General features: G+C 36.9%; 3 protein-coding genes across 3 annotated transcripts; all 3 read right to left on the bottom strand.

Moving 5' to 3' along the window:
- Positions 1 to 3,934: 3,934 nt before the first annotated feature.
- LOC144661182 (two pore potassium channel protein sup-9-like) lies at positions 3,935 to 10,257 on the bottom strand. Its single transcript, XM_078521885.1, has 3 exons — positions 10,107 to 10,257; positions 5,389 to 5,697; positions 3,935 to 4,749 (listed from the first exon to the last, which is right to left on the bottom strand). The coding sequence occupies exons 2-3, from the start codon at positions 5,678 to 5,680 to the stop codon at positions 4,124 to 4,126; spliced, it is 918 nt and encodes a 305-aa protein (XP_078378011.1). The 5' UTR covers positions 5,681 to 5,697; positions 10,107 to 10,257; the 3' UTR covers positions 3,935 to 4,123.
- Positions 10,258 to 10,575: 318 nt separating this feature from the next.
- On the bottom strand, positions 10,576 to 16,284 carry LOC144660723 (potassium channel subfamily K member 15-like). Its single transcript, XM_078521452.1, has 3 exons — positions 16,223 to 16,284; positions 13,486 to 15,108; positions 10,576 to 12,937 (listed from the first exon to the last, which is right to left on the bottom strand). The coding sequence occupies exons 2-3, from the start codon at positions 13,775 to 13,777 to the stop codon at positions 12,306 to 12,308; spliced, it is 924 nt and encodes a 307-aa protein (XP_078377578.1). The 5' UTR covers positions 13,778 to 15,108; positions 16,223 to 16,284; the 3' UTR covers positions 10,576 to 12,305.
- Positions 16,285 to 18,723: 2,439 nt separating this feature from the next.
- Positions 18,724 to 21,282, bottom strand: LOC144659202 (potassium channel subfamily K member 3-like). The gene is made up of 2 exons (XM_078519637.1): positions 21,108 to 21,282; positions 18,724 to 19,313 (listed from the first exon to the last, which is right to left on the bottom strand). The coding sequence occupies exons 1-2, from the start codon at positions 21,280 to 21,282 to the stop codon at positions 18,724 to 18,726; spliced, it is 765 nt and encodes a 254-aa protein (XP_078375763.1).
- Between the last annotated feature and the right edge of the window lie 723 nt (positions 21,283 to 22,005).

Genomic DNA, 22,005 nt, shown 5'->3' on the forward strand with positions numbered 1-22,005 from the left:
GGAACCGCGCCGCTTTCAAACTGGCTTTCAAACTGACAAAGTATGAGCAAATTCGATTTTTTTACTGTGGCCACCATTTCTTTGATTTTTAGTGACTCTGACACCGTTAAAAGCTTGCTCTTACATCCGCTCTAACACCCTCAGTGCAAGCAGATCAATCTTTTCAACTTTGTTGCCAGTTCGGTAGTCCTCTGGCTGCCTTGAACACAACTGCATGTTCCTCATTTCAAACTCAACTCAGCGCGGTTTGGAAAGTTTCACCCGCAAGCCTTGAGCTCTTTCTTTCGTAATTGTCTTGTTGGAAAAGTACACGTTAGGCGCGAAACACTCGCCTAACGGCTCGTGTTTCCCCCTACACTTCTTTTGTGCTATCGCCGCTTCCTGCGTGCTTTACAACAGAACAGAGCACAGTCGAGGCTTCTTTATTTATTAAGTAAACCTCGCTAAACATAACGATATGGAGCTAAGTCCTACACTGGTTAAATAAATCGTCATAACAGGTCAGTTTCCCATTTTCACGAAGTTGTTGTATACATGTATCGGCATTTTAACTTACTGTTGTTTAGTGTGCTGTTAGGTAGCAAGTTCCAGAGTCTAGGGACAGCAATTTAAAAAGATCCGTCTCCATACAGCTTGATTTGACCTGTTCTTGCACCTAATTTTGAGCGGTTTAAGCCAGTTATTTTGCACCCCTAATGATTTACGATATATGGCCCGGGGTTACTTCCAAGAGACTGGTGTGTCATTTAAATACGTCCTAAAGTGTGCGAAAGAGTTGAGACAGAAAGGTGTAATATTCGAGCGGTAGAATTATTTAATGATTAAAATACACGGGAAATTGTTTGGGTATGTAATACACGGAGAAAAAGATTGGGCTACACCTTTTTGTACCGCTAGTTTGACTTCGCTCAAGTGAAAAATAATAAAGTTCTTTCTTTTCCGGACATCTGTGTCTTGATTCTTCATCCGCTGTCATCTCTGACTCTCAGCACAAGTCCGAAACAGTTCCTACTTTTTAAAATATATTACTGTATATACTATTAATTTAAGAGGGGCTTTTAAATAATGGAACTCGGAACAATCAGTTATGTCATCCGTCACTATAAATAAAAATAGGGCCCCAATGGGTCCATGTGTTTTGCTGCTAGAGCAAAGTCTTAGGGAACATGTTGATGAAAGACAAGTGAGTCGAGATTGAAATCCAACGTCTTTTATTGTCTGTCACTTGTGTGCAGGTTAATAATTGCACTATATTGTAGTCACTTTGTGTTAATTCAATCCTGATAATTTTACTGATCAAAATTCAGAAATTATAAATAATCGCACGCGCACCGGCGTACAACAACAGAAAGACGGCGTTGAACGTAACGCAAAGTTCATTTTGAAAGCGAAAGTTTACAAATAATTATTATCATTCGTCAGTCATCCCTTCACGCATGAACACTCGTCGAATTTCAGTGTCTTCACAACAAGATCGGAAGATCGATAAGGACCAATTGTTGATTCTGCGAAAGTTCGTTTTCTTAAAGTTTTAGAAATTTGTGAAGTTGGAGGATTCACTGAGGACTGCGTAGCCGAAGATGCAGTGGCTCGCTGGACATCAAATTCTATTTTTCACGGCGTTTAATTAATCTTCACAAAATAAACATGTGGCGCCAGCGTGGCAGTCAAAAATTCATTTTTCAAAAAACTTTCCCTTTCCAGCTATTTTAGCGGGGCTTATACTATAGTACCTACCTGTCAGTCGTAGAAAAGCTGAAATTTAAGGATGAACTGTTTATTAAATGAAGACCGTATTATTTTTTAATAACTAGTAAACAAACTGGTCGCCACGCATTTAAACACGAACTGACGAATGTTGCATCTGATGCAGTGAATCTGGTGAATGAGAACTTCCTTTAATATTTCTTTGTTTTCGACGGTGTGAACCACTGAATAAGTTTCTTTCCCATTGTGATGTTACTAGTATTAATTCGTTTCTAGCTGTCTTTTATATAGCTCGAATACAGCTACAATTAGCGGTGCAGCCTACCACCAGCTGTCTTTGCGTGACAAGTTACACGTTCATACATTTTATTTTAAAATATGAAGTTCAGAGTTAATACAGTACTAGTATGCTGTAGACAGTGTAGACAAGGTGAGGGTAAGTTTATTTTCAAAGCGAAAGTTTACAAACTGTGCACTAACCGGTCCTTTGGAGAAAATATTTATGACCTTCGGCGAGGTTCCAAGTCTTCGCTCTTTTCGTAAATGATGAAAACTGCAGAATAATTTTCTCATAAAACTGGAGTGGTCGCGCCACAGTTTGTTTTCTTTCCCAATGCGATATACTTTTAAATCGGTTTTCTGTTTTCCAACGTGTCCAACGTGGTTTGCGTTCGAATACTTTGGCCCGTAACTTCGAATGCGATCAGCGCTACGGTTCATTGGTTTCGATTTTGTTTGTTCATGGATTTGATTGACATCGGTAGTTCAGATTTCTCCTCTGTTACGGCACTTACACCTTACGTACCTTACGGCACAAACTTCAGCTCTCAATGTGTTTTGCTTGCAGCCATTGCGGCTGCAGCAAAACACAAAAATTGAAGACTAATAAGACCCCCGGTTTCATGTCTGTAAATATCAATTGAACAATCAGTTCAAAATTGGCAGGGGCCAAGTAAACATTTTTACCAATTTATTGTGCGATGGACCACGGTGTATTTGTTGTGGTTCAATTTTACCCTTGGTACAATTTGGTATTTTCTGTTGCTTTTTATTCATTCCAGTATCATATACTACCTTACACCAGAACAAAGGAAAATATCAAATTGTACCAATGGTAAAATTGAATCACAACATATTTGTGTCCCGGGTGAACTGACTGCAGTTAGAATACTATCTAGTTAGTGCAAACAGCAAAAGGATTTTGCAGCAGGACTCATTTTGAATTCAATGTGGAAATGAACTTGGAAATGGCCAATTCAAGCAGATGACAACCACATATATGGAATAAGTTGTGTTCACGTTCAGTTATCTACGACTCATAATTTTTACAAGAGTTTTTTCACCGAGTCTCATTGAGCGACAAACGCAAATGGTATCTCGGAGAAAGATCTATTCACAGAATTACGTAGCTGATAGTATTGTGGTCTGCCAACCATATTTAGGGCTTCGTCACTTATGTTCTCAACATATAAAAAAATACAAGTAATTTTGTGCATAATGGTAATCGATTTTATTCATTTTATTTCAATCAAAGTTCTTTCGACAAAACAAAGCCACATAAAGCTTTTTTTAGCTAACGAAAACGTCTAAGTAATCTTTTATAATAGCAATTTTCCAACTTTCCACAAAATAAAACATATTTACAGGTTGTAGTTCTTAGATTATTTACGGTTTTGTCTAAATAGACGCCACTTGCCTTAAAAAATCGTATTTACATGCTAATTAGACCTACAAAACATCTAATGGTTACTGTGCGTGAAAGAGTCGACTTGATTTCTTACATTTGATACAGCCGAACATCTGATACAGTCGAACCTCTCCTAACGGACACCTCCACATTATACGGACACCTCCCTAATACGGGCAGTTAAATCAGTCCGAAACACACTAAAATTTAAATAAACTGCTGTTATACGAGGGTCTCAATGGGGTGGTGGCTTTTACGGTTAACGGTTAAAATTTTGACTTTTCTACGGCTAACGGTTAATATAATTCCATAACGGTTAACAGAAGTTTAAAGTTAATTTTCATTGTTTTAAAAAGTTAAAAATTAATTTCCATTATTGAAAAACATATTTTAGGTCTCAGGGCCATTTTGGGACGATGAAGTGAACTACTTTGGTTTATTTATAATTACTGACCGATTTTTTACGGTTAACATATTTTACGGCTAACGGTTACAATTTTCAAATTTTTACGCCTAACGGCTAAATTTTTACGCCTAACGGCTAACGGTTAACCCCATTGAGACCCTCTTATACGAAAACCTTCATAAAACGGTCACTTTTCCATATCCCTTTAGTGTCCGTATTTAAGAGGTTCGACTGCATTGGTTCGATTAACGAATGAACAGACGGTCTTGGATCCTTTCACCTTTTTAAAGTTAACAATCCAGCTAAGACCCTAGACAGTTATGCTACACAGAGCTTAGCTCATTTTGCTCATGACTGGGCTCTTCAGCTGCTAGATCATAACTTGTGCAACAGGGCAATCGTTTTATGGGCGAAATGAAGCCAAGACAACAGTTCATAGTACGATCACGAAAATTACGTATGTGATCCACGGAGTCGACAAGGCAGTTCAAAATGCATGACATAAGACTCAAGCCAACCACGTAAGGCACAGCGAAGATAATTCCGTGGACTAGCAAACTAGTTTTAGGGGATTCTCCTTGGGCTACCTTTCTCGCATGTGATTCAAATTGCACATAGTCCCCAAAACCGATCGTTGTGAAAGTTATAAACCACGCGTACAAACCCTCCATGAAAGTCCAGTTTTCATAATAAGTGCTCGATAAGGCTGACAAGATAACTAGGACAACCATCAGTGCAGTGGCCACAGAAAATGTTTTCTTTTTGACATGCTTCGGCTCAGCCTTTTTCAGCATAACAGTTTCTGTTTTGACGACAAGAAACCTGAAAGACGCAGCCAAGAGCTCGCCCGATGTTTTAAATGCCAACATTGCTATAGGAATTCCAATGATGCAGGCGATGATTGTAATACCTTGGCCGAGTTGCGTCTTTGGTGTGATATGTCCATATCCTAAAAAACATAAACGATAATAAAGAACAAAATCCAATTATCAAAATCAGTTTACATGCCTCATTTTACCGTCAAGCCTTTTATTCAAGTTTGTAAGACATAACAGTTGCTAAACAATCTATTTATAGCCATCAAACGATGTATTAAAAAGCTACATTTTATAACACACTATTTGCCTCATTACCTGAAAATTGAAAGTGTATGGTAAGATTAACTTTCGCTATAAATTTGAAGCCCATGGATTAAATACTTTTTTCTGTAAGGGAGGTTTGATAACTTGATATTTTACAAAGAATGTATGAACCCCTTAGCGCTTTTGCCACCCAGAAATTTTGCGGTTTTTGGACGCTTATATCTCCCAAAGAGCTGAAAATTTCGCCCATAATTAAGTTTCACTTTGTTTATGGCATGATGCCTTCTCTACCTTAAGTCGTATGATAATGAAGCAAAATGTAAACAATGATGTCAGCAAAGATTGCCCTATAGAGCTGAATGTGAATCGTAGCTGTGAAAACGCTCGCCTTTCATTCTAGTTTCTAAAGCAGTTCTTGTTCGTTTAAACTTTCACTTGTGTTTCATGAATTAAATAACATATGTTTAATAAAAATTTGTTCGAAATTATATTAAGTGGTGATTTACCTATCGTGGTGAGAGCAGCGAACACGAATCCACAGCTGTTCAGAAAAGTCCAGTCCAGTTGATCCCCTTCCATCACTGCCGCTGCGGCTCTTGTCACTAAGCTTTCAAATTCATTGTCTGTCATGTTAAACTTAATGTATGTTTCCTCCTTCAGTTTTAACAGCGTCCTTTTCATTTTGTCTTGGGCAGATTCATTTGTTTTCTCAACCAGGGTGAAAATCCAAGCAACGAACAAGCCATATGTGTAAAAGAACACCACGCGCAGAAGTGCTTTTTCAAGAAGCGGATGCATTTGTCCGTCAAAATATCCTAGAAGTAACATTTACGTAAGGTAAATATTATCGCATTAAGAGGCTCCGACTGAGAATATGAAGAATCGTTGGACAGGCTGGGGAAATCGAAAATCTTGAAACTTTGCCTGAATAACACCTTTGGGGAACTATGTTCGAAAATATTATTCTCATCTTCTAGGAATTTATGGTTTTCGAGAAATTAAGAAAAAACGAAAATAACGGTTTTTGGCTCATTAAATATGCAAAAAATATGCGTAAAAATGGCAAAGTTCTCGATATTCCTATAAGAGCAATTTTCAATGCTTTAAATCGAAATAAACTTAGAATAATAGCTTGACCTTTCTTCTTTCAGGCAACATAAACTTTCATTTTTTTCCGGCTATTTTGAGGTTTCTTTCGCCTTTTAAAATATTGCTTTATCAAGCACTTCGGGAAAGGGCAAAAATTGAGAAACTTTGGAGGCCAAAAAAGCACCTTGATATGTCCGATATGGAGTCGAAATAAACACTGTGCAAAAGCTCAATGTCTCTTCTGTTATAATATTAAATAAAAAATCTGGGTACTCAAGATTCACACAAATGAGAAACGAAAGTTTACGACCTCCTCGTGCCTAATTTGCATAAAGCTAATTTTTGAATTCGTCCTCCGCTAAGTGATCTGGTCCGCTAAATTTACATTTGGAAGCTATGATTTGCACAAAGAAAGCAAGTTTAAACTTTATTTGATTTTGTTGACGTCTTATGCCTATCAACAGGTTATATAGACGCGAAGAAAGAAGAAAAAATAGTAAAATCATCGACTGAGCTCATTGCGTGACCTGCGTCACGTTATGAATTTTCTTGTCAATAATTGAATTAAAAAGATCGGAGGAAAGATTTGTTTGTTAGGACTCTTACATTTCAAATTTAAGATTAAAGATTAAGATAATATCATTCACTTTAATACCTGAAATTGGGAATGATTTGTATATTTTATTTACTCGCGTAACTTACGTCAAAAATATAAATCGTGTAGTTATTATTAATTTGGAAGTTTACTTTTTACGAAAATAAACGTACATAATTATTAAAACTATGATGGACATATATCGCTGTTAGCTTCCGTTCAGTTGTCATTAATGGAAATAAAATACGAAAAGTTTCTTATCTTGTTTTAAAACAACTATATAAAAGGTTTCGATCGTGCAAAATCCATTCATTCATTCATTCAGATGTACATCACAAAATTAGATTAAAGAGACCGAACATGTACACAGCGACAGGACCCGGCGCCAGGACATTTAACACAAAGCACGAAATTATTCGGCTGAAATTTAAAAATAGAATGACCCTTTACAGTTGTGCCTCTCTTGTTGGTGGGGCTTGGAGTCCAAGCCCAGAAAATCCAGAATTTGTCCAGTTTGTAAATTACCATGCAAAAGCACACTTCAAATTTTGTTACATCTTGTCTGACAGAAACTGAAAGCATCGATAGCGAAGGAAAATTGTTAGTTGCCCGTGCAGAACGAATATCTGGCATCACTGGCTGAAAACCAACGTCTGTCACTTAATGCCTTCGCAAAAGTGTTAGTCTACAGAACGAGTGGTTTAGCGCGGCGCGAAGGATCAAGCGGATAAACAACTGTACCACTTAGCAATCGCGTGCGTGCTCTTGTGTTTGCACTCGCCTGCTCGCACGTTTACATACGCTTTCTATCCCTTGAGCAAGACCGCTTGTTCTGAAGGCTAGTAGGGTAAGGTCAACTGTCATTTTATAACTTAAAACCAAAAGCGATTTTCACAATATTAAAGAAAGTGTTATAACTTAAAAGTCTAGGAAATACTATAGTAATCATGTAAGCTATTATTCATTAAATTTTTACTTGGAAGTTGTTACTGTGGGCTTAAAACAAAATTAAGTAACAGAAAGTTAATGCTTATGTGATCTAGCTCAAAAAAGCATACCCGTCTCTTGTAAAACAGAGTAGGGTTGCTTGCAGTTCCGCGATCGTCCCTGAGTAAAAGAAGGCTTACGGCTCGCAATTTCCATTGGTATAGAACATCTTGCTCTCCAGTCCGCCAGCGAAAGAGCGTGTTCTTGTATTTATGGCAAACTGTCATATGTTCTTGGCATTCTTGCGCTACAAAAATCCTAAGGTATTGGATAGTTAAGCTTGTATTAATTCAGATACCCATACATAAAAGTGGTTCAAAGAAAAAAAAAATTTAACTTACCTGCACGGGCAACTAACAATTTTCCTTCGCTATTACGATGCTTTCAGTTTCTGTCAGACAAGCTGTAACAAAATTTGAAGTGTGCTTTTGCATAGTAATTTACAAACTGGACAAATTCTGGATTTTCTGGGCTTGGACTCCAAGCCCCACCAACAAGAGAGGCACAACTGTAAAGGGTCATTCTATTTTTAAATTTCAGCCGAATAATTTCGTGCTTTGTGTTAAATGTCCTGGCGCCGGGTCCTGTCGCTGTGTACATGTTCGGTCTCTTTAATCTAATTTTGTGATGTACATCTGAATGAATGAATGAATGGATTTTGCACGATCGAAACCTTTTATATAGTTGTTTTAAAACAAGATAAGAAACTTTTCGTATTTTATTTCCATTAATGACAACTGAACGGAAGCTAACAGCGATATATGTCCATCATAGTTTTAATAATTATGTACGTTTATTTTCGTAAAAAGTAAACTTCCAAATTAATAATAACTACACGATTTATATTTTTGACGTAAGTTACGCGAGTAAATAAAATATACAAATCATTCCCAATTTCAGGTATTAAAGTGAATGATATTATCTTAATCTTTAATCTTAAATTTGAAATGTAAGAGTCCTAACAAACAAATCTTTCCTCCGATCTTTTTAATTCAATTATTGACAAGAAAATTCATAACGTGACGCAGGTCACGCAATGAGCTCAGTCGATGATTTTACTATTTTTTCTTCTTTCTTCGCGTCTATATAACCTGTTGATAGGCATAAGACGTCAACAAAATCAAATAAAGTTTAAACTTGCTTTCTTTGTGCAAATCATAGCTTCCAAATGTAAATTTAGCGGACCAGATCACTTAGCGGAGGACGAATTCAAAAATTAGCTTTATGCAAATTAGGCACGAGGAGGTCGTAAACTTTCGTTTCTCATTTGTGTGAATCTTGAGTACCCAGATTTTTTATTTAATATTATAACAGAAGAGACATTGAGCTTTTGCACAGTGTTTATTTCGACTCCATATCGGACATATCAAGGTGCTTTTTTGGCCTCCAAAGTTTCTCAATTTTTGCCCTTTCCCGAAGTGCTTGATAAAGCAATATTTTAAAAGGCGAAGGAAACCTCAAAATAGCCGGAAAAAAATGAAAGTTTATGTTGCCTGAAAGAAGAAAGGTCAAGCTATTATTCTAAGTTTATTTCGATTTAAAGCATTGAAAATTGCTCTTATAGGAATATCGAGAACTTTGCCATTTTTACGCATATTTTTGCATATTTAATGAGCCAAAAACCGTTATTTTCGTTTTTTCTTAATTTCTCGAAAACCATAAATTCCTAGAAGATGAGAATAATATTTTCGAACATAGTTCCCCAAAGGTGTTATTCAGGCAAAGTTTCAAGATTTTCGATTTCCCCAGCCTGTCCAACGATTCTTCATATTCTCAGTCGGAGCCTCTTAAAACAGTAAACTGTGTTATGAATAAAACTAGTAATCAATTCGTAAACGTTTTCTTTTTTGTAAAAGAACCGAATAAAGCTCTATATGTTTCACGCAGACTCACTTATTTATTGCCACTATTTATTCCCTTATTTAATCCCAGACCAATGAAGTATATTTTGATAATTTCTACGAATTAGAGGACTTCATTTGTTTGCACTGACTTCGCTTTTTGTATTCAATCGAACTCTACCTATTGTGTATATGAGACCGCCTGTTACGATATGCAGAACTTTTGCCACGTATCATGTTATTTGAAGTTTTCGTTTGTCATATGTTTTTGTCGATGATGAGACCTGAAGAGGTTCACCTGCTAATCTGTATTTGTAATAACTGAACTCAAAAAGTACCACACTTTCTAACAGTTGAAATATTTCCTCATTTTTACTTAACTGAAGTAATAATATTCTGTAGATGGAGTCAGCAAGGAGAGTAATTAAAAAATAAATATGCATATTAAGAAACCTTTACAACAATGCTATATGGCTTTTTGATGCATAGGTTTCGAAGCCAAAACCGCTTTTATATTTCGTTTAAGAATACTTTCTAACATTTTTACAAGAAAATTAAATACAAATTGTCGAACCGGATAAACGAATAATTTAGTCGTTCGTGAAATAAATTTCAACTTAACGAATAACAATAAGACATATTTTTGAAATATAAACTGTTATTCTGCCTTCGACAAATATATAAATTAAAAATTCATGTTTTGAAAACTAACCTTTCCTGGTGTTTGATTAAGGTATTACTTCATAAACCACATATAAGGTGCAGTGATACACGCTACGCATTGGTTCTAACAACAGCTCCTTCGTAAAGCGTTCACGAACATATATTAAGCAATTTACATTTAAATGTTGTCTACAACAAGACGGTTGCTACGTAGCTTAATGCATCTTTTTGACATATGACCGTAAAGTTGATATATACGTTTATCCACCTGCTGAATAAATATGTGATATGACAAGGTAATTTTTGCAACTTTTATAGGAAATATTCATTATTTTGACTGCTGCGACCTTCGTGATCGCTACAATGCATGGCCAGTCCGTAATCGCTTGGCGAAAAAACAGGTTTTTGCTTTGTTTTGGTGTCCCTTTGGCCAGTATATACCCACGAAACACTGTTTCTATATTGAAAACCAACACTCGACTTTAGGCACGATTCATACTTTTGTGGTTCTCTGGCAAGCTTTAATTTGAATATTCAGACATCTGCGTTAAACGAAACTCCACTAAAATATTTTTAAGGGTTAAGCCATGTGTTTACAAATCGAGGACAGGTTTGGAAAACAAAATGCACTTAACTTTCAGAAGATTTACATGTTTATTCTTGAACTTTCTATAGTAAAAAGCCTGCTCTCGGGGCAAAGTGACCCATCACCGCCGAGCCACTCACTGTTTCTGCAGTATGAAGCGACTAGAAACTAAGACTAAGACACAACACAATAATCCTAGACCACTAGTACTCGATCTGGATTCCAACGCGCTGCCGTTTAATATTGAGAAATTATTTAAGAGGAAATCCGCCAGGACTTCGACAAAATTATGTACCAAAACTATTGACATATGTACTTGGACAAAATTATGTACCAAAACTATTTACACCTGATTGCAAGCTTTTGTGTTACTGCTTCAAATATCTTATCGAAATAAATTTTTTCTGACAATACCAAACATCGAAAACCAATTTCGAAGTTCCACTTAATTCCCATGAATCGCTTAAAAGATGTGAGCTTTTGCCCATAGCTTGTGAACTTTGAATATCATTTTCTCAGATTCTGATAAGAAATTGTTGTTAGTGTTATCACGGATAATTACTTACATCGTTGCCTTTTATTAAGGGTAGGAAATAACGCAATAGGATTTAAATTATTCTGGTACTTGATTTTTGTCCAACTTTAATAAATATTACTCGACTTCCCAGTGGATTCCGTCTTAAATTATCTCTTTTAAATACTAAAGTGTCATCAGTGGGATAAAGCTATCTAATTATCTAAATATCAAAAATTTAATGATCCAAATTTTAAAAGTTTTTATTTTAATTTGTAAGACATTGAGAATATTTTCGAATGTAAAGAAATATATCAACATTTTCTTTCAGGCTTTGTCATTGCGAATGTTATTCCTACCACGCGTCTGGTATAAAATTAATATCATTACAATATCGCTTACTTCCCTTTTTTAGTTACGTCTTAGTTTAAAAATAAAAATAAAAGTTACAATTTTTGCAAGATTAAGATCACGTTGTATTATTATTTTTATTTTACATTTACCGACTTGTTGTTTAACGTCCATCGTTTATCTACAATGCTTTTTGCGCCAGTGTTTGTAATTTACTTATCATTTTCTTACTTCTTCATATTTTCCTTCTTAAAATGCATTTCCATTCCTGTAGAAGATGTTTAACAAACACCAAAACGTTTTGTAGCAATAACCAGATCATGCACGTATTTATAGTCTCTAACAACTTTTCTACTAAGATCACTTGTAATTATGTGCATTCATGTTAAGAGAAAACATCTACTAGTTCGCTGCCTTAATGATCTGGCCCCATAACAATTGTATCTTTTTAATCCTTGATATCTTATGCGAAGGATTTAACGGACAACTCGGAAAAATATTCCGTCACATATTTTATGCTACGCAAATACATGTATGTTGTAATTTTACAATTGTGTAATTCAGCGAATAGTGATCTTCAATTCAGCGCCAGGCCTTGTCGAGTTCCAATTAACTACTAGTTGGATGTAAGATAAGCCACGTGAACCTTGTACAAGCGCGGGTTCTCTGCGTTTATCTACTTTGGTTTTATAACTCCAGACAGTTGGCAGAAAACTGTTTAACAGATAGGTGCACTTCGCATTTCTGGCATTGAATGATCCCGTTTTGGCACTTGATACCAATAAAGCTGCATACATTTAGCTTATTTCGTAAGATGTTTGATTGACATCATTATGCTCATTTTCTACATCATAGCTTGTTCTTTTGGGACAGAGCAATCTTCTTATAAATGAAGTGAGACCCGGCCAACACTTCAAACAGCGATCACGAAAATCGCGAATGTCATCCACGGAATCAACAAGGCAGTTCAAAATGCATGACGTAAGGCTCAAGCCAATCAGGTAAGGTAAAGTGAAGACAAACCCATGAACAATAAATTGATCCTCGGAGGCCTTCCCTTGATCAACTTTTCTCGCAAGAGATTCAAATAGCACATAATCACCAAAACCGATGGTTGTGAAAGTAGTAAACCATGCGTACAAGCCTTCAATGAAAGTCCAGTTTTCCAGGTAAATGGACGACACAGCTGTCAAGATGAGTAGGGTGGTCATTAATGTACATGCCACGAGAAACGTCTTCTTTTTGACATGTTTCGGTTCAGCCCTTTTGAGCAGAACGGTCTCTGTTTTAAGAACAAGATGCCTAATGCAAGCGGTCAGGAGCTCTCCCATCGTTTTCAAGGCAAGTACTGTTAAAGGAATACCGACGACACACATGATGATGGTGATACCTTGGCCAAGGGGCGTTTTGGGTGTAATATGCCCGTATCCTAACAACAACAAAATAAACAATAATACAAGAATCAGTCTTTAAATTGGCCATGGTCATTCTGTTATGACTGCTATTTTTTTTTGTGGCCTGTTAGTGACCAGATTAACGGGTTCCAACGTTCAAGGGCACTGTTTGACGGAAAGGAAAAACAAACATAAAATGTAAGGTTTTGACTGACAATATAAATAAAGACGTCATTTCAATTACCATTGCAACTACCTTTTAGAACGTGAGTATGTTGGAATGCCTCTGGCACTTTTAAATACCCCCTATCCACATTTAATACTAGAAATAAGAAAGTTTGACCTCTTTTATGGCTCCAGTCCAGGCACAGGGCACGCTTGCAAGATCGCTTAGAAATTCTGAAGTACGGAAAAACTTGATTCCTCTGTGCCTTGTGGTCTAGGGCCTCTTATGACAACCCAACCTCTTAAGGAACCATGAGCAAACTTCATTAACTTCAGTCACCACGTAAATATGCGTTACAAATTTATCAAATAAGACTACCATCACTGGCTGCCCGTTATTCATACCATGACGTCTTACCTACTGTGGTGAGAGCAGCAAAGACAAATTCATTACTGTTCAAGAATGTCCAACTCAGTTCATCCCCTGCTGTCACTGCCACTGTGGCTTTTCTCACAAAACGCTCGAAGTCGTCCTCCGTCATGTTATATTTCATATTTATTTCCGTCCTCAGTTCTGACAACATCTTTTCCTTTTGTTCCTGTGATGATTCATCTTTTCTTTCAATTATGGTGAAAACCCACGCAAAAAACAAGCCGTGTGCGAGAAAAAGTCCAACACGCAGTAAAGCTTTTCCAAGAAGTGGATGCATTTTCCTATCACAATAGACCAGGAATATCAAGCTTGTTACAGAAAAGTAAATTCGTTTACGTACATAATCTATAGCAAGCTTGTAGGCATATAAATTTTGTCAAAAGTAGGCACTTATTGATTGTTTTTGTCACTAAATTTTTTTCATCTTCCTTTGACTCTGTCAAAAAACTGTCTGCATATACCGCCCGGGTTAACCCCGTTTCTGTAGCAGTCCTACGCCACCGCGCCTTTTCCCTGTCGCACTCTCCTTCTTGACGCTCGCTCTAAAACTTACTTTCGAATACGTCTGTTTTTGCAGTTTACTTATGATGGCACTTCACTCCTTCAATCATACACGGAGGCTTTGTTACACAAATTGAGATTTAATAGCCCGTGTTGATATATAAACGTCTGGTAGACACTAGCGACCCGTTAAACGCTTGTTCGGTTGACTTGTTCTGACATCCTTTTTTGTTCTGGCGCAATTAAAACTTCCACCTGCGGATTTTCTTATCTAAAAAATAAACATCATGTATATTAACAGTCATAATTTGCGCAGTCGTTCTTATCTAAAGCAATATCCGGTAGTGAGAATCATCTTAAATGTCGCAAAAGACATAAACATGCGATAAAAGAAATAAATGTTGAAAAACTCTTGAAAATTTTCCAACGCTTCGGTGTTAGAATTAACCTTTTAAGAGAATATGAGACTAAGAAGAAAGCTTGGTAAATACTTTTTCCCTTTTAAAATTAAAATACATTTCAAAATATTCTCACATTAAATTTGTACTTACAAAGTTTCATGCAAGAACCATCTCATTATTCGTAAAATGTGAAAGCAATAATTTGCATTCGTATTGCGATTTCATTTCTTGATCTTAGTTAATATTTGAATCGAGAGGATGTACCCTGCCCGTAGAAAACTAAAACATTAATTAATTCGTTTGTCGACACTGTTTGCAAAAGAAGCGCGAAAGATTATAATGCAAACTTCAACAAATGTCTAAATTATTAATTCCAGCGCACAAAAACGTACCTTTCTAGTGCTTTAAAAAACCCTTTATCATAAAGTTATCTTCGGTCGGTGGGTAACGGTTACAAACAGGCTGCTGTTGTTTAAGCGAGTTATTATGACTCGCTGAACATACAGTGTATTCATAATTTATAGAGGGAAACAATTTGCATATAAATGCTTCAGTTCACGAAGTCGGTTGCTAGGTACGTAAGGTCGAACGTCATTTTCTTTTAAAACGTACTCCAGCTAATAACTTACCCACCTGCTGAATTAATGTTTGACTGAGGGTCTATGAGATGCACGTAAAGTCCCCAAGCACTTTACATTCTCCAGCTCTACAAGGGAGAATGTATTCGACATCAATGAAATCATTGTCATTGCAAGTCCTAGGTCGGTTAAGAGATGAAAATGGCGGAGAACTCACCCATGGATTGTTCAATAACACGTGTACGACATAGCGCAAAAAGAAAGGCTTATTGCTTTTTCAAGGTACATGAACCTGACAAACCACCCATAAAAAAGACGTTAATTTTTTTTTTTGATCCGGCTTTTTTAACCTGCATTGTTTCAAGCTCAAGCAGCCTTCGCACAAAAACTAAAGTTGGCAACCTCGTGTTTGGCAAACTTAAAAGATTTCGCAAACTCGTGCCTTTACGTGAAGTGAGCGCGTATGTTGATTGGTTGAAAATCAGCAACACTCGTTTGCCAATCGTCCAGAGATCAATGGTGGAAAAAAAAAGTTCAGTGGTAGTAATGTTGGCGAGAATAAAGACAAGTTCTATTTGTCGCCAACAGTTTGCCAACATGTGTAGTAAATAATAAAGATAAATTTACCAACATGTTTGCCAACTGTTGTTGTGTCGTTCACACACAGCAACTTGAGTTTGCCAACTTTAGCTTGTCGTGTAAAGGCCTCTTAAAACTAGCAATGGCTGATTTCAACTTTGTCTCATGTCGAAATTACATCCGAATACATACACATTGTGTTTATCATCACCTCCAGCCAGTGTCATGAATAGCGATAGACTGGTTATAGTCATTTTTCCATTCCAAAACTTTAACTGAAAGCTAAATTTAAAGACATCATCTGTATCTCGCTATCTGCCTGCACGACCTTGACTTACCTCTAGCCGAGATTTCACCGCAGAAAATACACAACATGTGGTATCGAGAAAGATTCAAAATGCAAGCTGCTACTTAATAGACTCCATCTTTCGCAGTGTCGAAGAAAACTTTTGAAAACTGTGAAATTGCGGTGGAGGTCATTAGCAAATTATTTTCGTCAATGGGCGTGGGGAATAACACGTGATGTTTTTCAGATACTTGTGTAAGAAGAATTTTCTAGGCCGGTTAAAAGACGATAATACTTGGCTTCACACTAGAGCTTAAAAGTATAATCTAAGTGCACTTGGAACCTACTTTGAGTGTCAAGGGGTAAAACGTACTTACTTGAACTTTACTTGGTGACCTTGGAAACTTTCGTAGTTTAAATAAGCTGAAGTACGCCGCCAAGTATGTTCTACACCGTACTTGAGGAGGCACTTGACCAATAGGAAATGGGAGCCAAATGAAAGGGGCGTGCAGCGTTGTCACGATTCTGAAGATGATTGACAGCTTGTACCTCAAGTAACATACCTTGTCATCAAGCGTAAAGCTAGATTTTGTAAACTGCGACTAGGGATTTTCAAGTGCACTTGAGTCAAGTGCTTACTTAAAACTAACTCAGCTTCTAGTGTGAAGCCAAGTATAATTACAAATCATAAATAATTAAGTTTGCCACAAGCGCAGTATAATTTGCATTCGACAGTCAATACGTGCACAAAGTATGTTTTCCTTTTTTAAGTTAGTTTAGTTATACTGCTTGAAGTCACAAACACGATTTAGCGTGTGTCTAAAATACCAAAGAAAGCTGAATGAAATAACAAATCTATCCTTGACGCGTTCCGAAAAAGGCACTACATAAGAACGAAGCATATCCAACTATCCCCATATATGCAATAGAAACTATTGAACGCAGTTAAACTGATAACTTTTTCAATATTTAACGTACTAGATTAATCTCTTTAATTATTCACTCATCATAGATAATTAGCGCTCCACGAACTAGTTATTGCGAATTTAAAAGTGGCGTTTATTTCGTGGAGGGTTAATTTCAGTGTCGTTAAAAAGGAACTCCGTTAGACAGTTGACCCCAACACAAGCGTTGACGGTAAGTTAATCTAAATAATTTCGTGTTTTACTTTCTTCATTTCAGTTCTCAGCGAGAAACAGTAACTATACATAACGTAAAACAATCATCTCATACAGTGTAATATATACAGCTTTCTACATAATTAACAGATAATACATGCCAATTTGTTAAGAGTTACTGTGGGAGCATGTTGCAGGAAAAAGAAAAAAAGTCGTATGTCCACAAACTGAATAAGAATATTTGGCAGCGACATGTTGCAGCGGGACGTTCCATTGTGCCATGATGTTGCGAGTCGCGGTAATACGGTACTGCTGCTACAGTTTCTTGAATGTGTACGTGTTGTGATTTTGTGTTTTCTATAGGTCGCAACAACACGTCCTATTACTTGGCTTCACATTAGAGCTCGTAAGTGTAATTTAAGTACACTTGAAACCTACTTTGAGTGTGAAGGGGTAAAACGTACTTTTTTGAACTTTACTTGGTGACCATGGAAACTTTCGCAGTTCAAAGAAGCCGAAGTACGCCGCTAAGTATGGTCTACATCACACTTGAGAACGCACTTGACCAACAGGAAACGGAAGCCAAATTAAAGCGGCGAGCAGCATTGTCACGATTCTGAAGATGATTGACAGCTTGTACCACAAGTAATATACTTTGTCATCAAGTGTGAAGCCAGATTTTGTAAAATGCGACTTGAGATTTTCAAGTTTACTTGAGTCAAGTGTTTACTTGAAACTAACTTGGCTTCTAGTGCGAAGCCAAGTACTGTGTTTCGGCCCCTTAAACGTTTTAATACATACCAGTATTATATTAATTGCTATGCAATAAGGAATTTATTATTCCACCACATTTCCCAAGCTCCACAACCGGATACAACGGTATAATAATTCAAATAAATCAATCAATCAATTTTGTTTAAACGGAACTGTCTTGCAACCGACAAACCTGTGGCCTTTGGATTCCTGACCGAATTGGTATTTAGAAATGTCGGTTTTTTGTGAAGGGAGAAAAACCGGAGAACCCGGAGAAAAACCTTGTAAGCAAGGACAAGAACCAACAACTCTTACTCAACCCACATATGACGCCTGGTCCGGGAATTGAACCCGCGGCACATTGCTGGGAAGCGAGTATTCTCACTACTGCACTACACATGCTTCCCTTACGAAATTAAAGCTTTTAAAGTGAGCATGTATGCTTGTTCTTCAACATTAAGTGAAATGAAATGAGAATTGTTTTTCCTGCTTATAATAATAATAACTTTATTATTTCTATAGCGCAAAAATCCATGCATATATGATCTAATGCGCTTTACAACAAAAATTTACTTATAAAATTATTCATATCTATGTTAATCTATGTTAAAAACACTAAGAACACAAATTATATGCTAATTTAAAAAAAATGAGTTTTTAGCTGTGACTTAAAACTTTTTAAATTGTCCAAAGCTCTCAGATCATCTGGGAGGGCGTTCCACAAAGTTGGTGCAGCGGCAAGGAAGGCCCTGTCTCCTGTTGTCTTCTTCATTTTGCATGGCTGATCGAGCAGAAAGTGCTTTGTATTTGAACGAAGCATATAAGTTGACTTTGGCTTAAGTCTTATTAACTGATTAATATATGTGGGGGCACTACCATGTATAGCCTTGAATGTGAATACAACTATTTTAAACATTATACGGTATTTAACAGGTAGCCAATGCAGGTCTTTCATAACCGGAGAAATGTGACCAAAACAGGTTGCTATTTGAAAATCAGTTTCCCTTTCACTCATTAACGTCATAACTGGAGCCCTTGCGCATCAGTCGTAGGGGCTTTGAAACCCATGACATTAAAAGTTTAATAAACCTGTCATTGTAATCCCTTATTTGATCCATAGAATCCACAAGGCACGTCAGAATACACGACATCAAAGACAGGCCACCTAAATAAGGAAGGATAAAAAGAATGCCGTATCCTATAAGTGTCGCAGTCGACGTCTCTCCGTGATCAACCTTTTTCGATATAGATTCGAACTGGATATAGTCCACGAACCCAATTGTGGTGAAAGCTGTAAACCAAGCATACAGGCCCTCCACGAAACTCCATTTCTCTAGGTAGATAGTTGAAACCGTTGCAAAAAGCAGTAGGGCAACAAGCGATGACACTGCTAACATCACAGTCTTTAATTTGAAGTGGGTGGGTTCCTCCTTTTTAAGAAGTCTTGTTTCTATAGTAACGATTGTTCGTTTGATGCCAGCTGCAATGAGTTCCCCTGCCGTTTTCAAAGCCAGCATTGTTATGGGAAGACCAAACAAGCAGAAAAGAATAGTGAGTCCTTGACCAAGCCTGGTTGTTGGTGTGAGGTTACCATATCCTACGGAATCCATTTAACATGTAACAGACGTCAATCGTAGACATAAATGCAATGAATTATCCATATATACAAGCGCCTGCATCCTAAGATTCGCGTGGTTCACGTCTCACGTGACAACGGATTATTTGTGTAGTGATATCAGAATGTTTGGACGGGGGGGGGACGGGCTACTCAGGCAGGCTCAGCCTGGAGGGCCAAAGCGTTACCATTTTTGCCCATTTTACTCACCTCGTGTACCTTCCATAGACAATGATACCAATTTCAAACACCTACAGTAGACATACTGCGTCCCTTAGTTGAATAAGCCGTTAGGTGCGTCTGTTCTAAATATTTTAAAGGGGTTATCATATTCCTTAACTCTTACCATTCACTTACCTCCAGACTGAAAAAGGTACCCCGTTCGGGTGAAGCCTTCCCGTAAAGTCAAGTGAGTAGTGAATACCCCCCCCCCCCCCCCCCTCTCCCGAGGCGGTGTTTGGTGAGATTACTTCTCCATATCATTTTGTTGTTGTGTGTGAAAGTAAACTATTCTAGTTTATTTCTATCTCAACTACAAAAAATATTTTGTCCATCAATTTTAAATTCATCAATTTTGGAACGACTTTTGATGATTTCTCTTTCAAGAACTCTTGTTAAGAGACAATTGTTTGCTATATGAAGAACTGATAATAACCCTTATTATACATTAGAATTACTTTGAAACATGTGATTGGTCGAGAGCATTCAGTCAATATACAGTAGCATGTGAACTTGACATGATAACCCAATATCTGCAGCAGATATTGAGTTATCATGTCGAGTTCTAAGTCCGCCTAGTTTCCAAGCCCCTCGTCTGTGTAGTCCTGTCAAACTTTTGAAAATATGGCTGAGCGATTCGCCTCCATTTCCGAAGAGGAATTGAAAGTTTTGATCGAGAATAAAGGATTCTAAAAACACCAAGAGAACAAAAAAAATTGTAAAAATTCTGAATGATTATTTGAGGGAGAAGAACCTGGAGGAACCACAAAACCGCATTGGTTAATGTTCTGACGAAGTTTACGCCGGCGCTAGAAAAAGTGATGGCAAATTGTTTGAAAACGTATAATAAAACAATTATTGAATTCGGTTTTCGCATGATGTTGTGAATTATCAAAACCTCGTGTCTGGGTTATCTGCCTCAGCCTTCGGCTTCGGCAAATAACACAGACCTCGGTTTTGATAATTCACAATATCATGCTCAACCTCACCCAATAATTGCTTATTAACAGCTTGACAAGATGTTTCTCGGATCTGCACACTTAAGCGCCAACTGACTTTAAACTCTCTTATTGAGAATAAAAGTTAGCCAACATCTTTTTCAAGAATAATACGCACGACATCAACATTAAGCTTAAAGTGGAACGCGGTATTTTTCGGGCAAACAGGTTCCTTTTTAAAGAAGTTTTTTGTTAAACAGATCAACCGTTCAGTGATTTAATTTCTTAGAATTTTCATTTTCTGACAGAAAAATCCCAATTGAAAAACAAAACATTAAACTTTCTGGCAATCAAACTTGTTTTGTTTCCGAAGGTTTTTCGAAGCATTCTTTTCAGTTATATGCGATCATTTTTTATTTTATTTTCCGCGGTGGCTTTTTTACTAATGACCTCAAACAAGCTGCCAAACAGTCAAACAGTTAAAAGTTTACTCATAATTTACATGATAATCCGAACTGTAGATTTTTCAAACAAGCGCCTTCGTTATTTGACTCTAGATCTGATCTGTCAGTCCGGCTAATACCCCCAGGCCTTATTTAAAATTTAATACTTATTGTACCTATTGTCGTGATGGCAGCGAAAGTGAATCCACAGCTGTTAAAGAAAGTCCAATCAATCTCATCTCCCGCGGCAATGGCCTGGGTCGCTTTCTCGACAACAACGCTGAAATCTCCATCCGTCATGTTGTATTTCATTCGCATGTTATTTTTCAATTCTTGTAGCATCCTCTCCATTTTTACATACCCCGATTCTTCTTTCTTCTCTACAAGCGTAAAAATCCACCCACCGAAACAACCATAAGCGTAAAATAGCGCAATACGAAACAGTGTCTTTTTAACGAGATGCATTTCCTTGGCTGCGTATCCAAGCTTTGAAGTCTGCACAAATGAGAAATAAAACAGAAATTGAAGAAAAACTGTGGGATTATGCATTAAGAATAATGGTTTTAACATATCTAATAAGGTCGGCATCCTACTACTTTCTTATTTCTCAAATGGAGTTTTAAAAGTTATGATTAGAAATGCAATTCACTTCCTTAAAACCGTCGCGGTAACTTTGATCAAATAACAACTCATAAATGAAAAAAAAATAATATAATATACGTTGTTGGCTATTTGAAGTCTTGTTAATTTAATCGTCTGCTTTCAGTCACTTCGGGAAAGTGACTGAAATGACATCAAAACAATTTAAATAACTTCGGTTGTCTTAAAATGACCCTAGACGAAACATTATATTTTTAAGGAAATAATAATTTAGGCTTTCGTTGATGTAACATTGCATGCCGTTAACAATTCTATCTTGGTGAATTTTCTTCAATTGCGTGAAGCCATTAGACAAATGACGTTGCTAACTTTTTATTATTTGGCAAAGAAATTGCAAGGATGGGACATTCTCTTGTCGACACATTACAGCTTTGCTGCTTTGCCAAAAAAAGACGTTTGCTTGTCAAAAACCAC

This window comes from Oculina patagonica, chromosome 7, assembly GCF_052425735.1.
Source record: "Oculina patagonica isolate OP01 chromosome 7, crgOcupat, whole genome shotgun sequence".
Taxonomy (NCBI): domain Eukaryota; kingdom Metazoa; phylum Cnidaria; class Anthozoa; order Scleractinia; family Oculinidae; genus Oculina; species Oculina patagonica.

Coding starts and splice junctions, on each gene's coding strand:
- LOC144661182 (XM_078521885.1), bottom strand. CDS start 5,680: ATGCATCCGCTTCTTGAAAAAGCACTTCTGCGCGTGGTGTTCTTTTAC. Junction 4,750..5,388: donor CGCTGCTCTCACCACGATAG/GTAAATCACCAC, acceptor TATGTTTTTTAG/GATATGGACATATCACACCA.
- LOC144660723 (XM_078521452.1), bottom strand. CDS start 13,777: ATGCATCCACTTCTTGGAAAAGCTTTACTGCGTGTTGGACTTTTTCTC. Junction 12,938..13,485: donor TGCTGCTCTCACCACAGTAG/GTAAGACGTCAT, acceptor TGTTGTTGTTAG/GATACGGGCATATTACACCC.
- LOC144659202 (XM_078519637.1), bottom strand. CDS start 21,282: ATGGAGAGGATGCTACAAGAATTGAAAAATAACATGCGAATGAAATAC. Junction 19,314..21,107: donor CGCTGCCATCACGACAATAG/GTACAATAAGTA, acceptor TGGATTCCGTAG/GATATGGTAACCTCACACCA.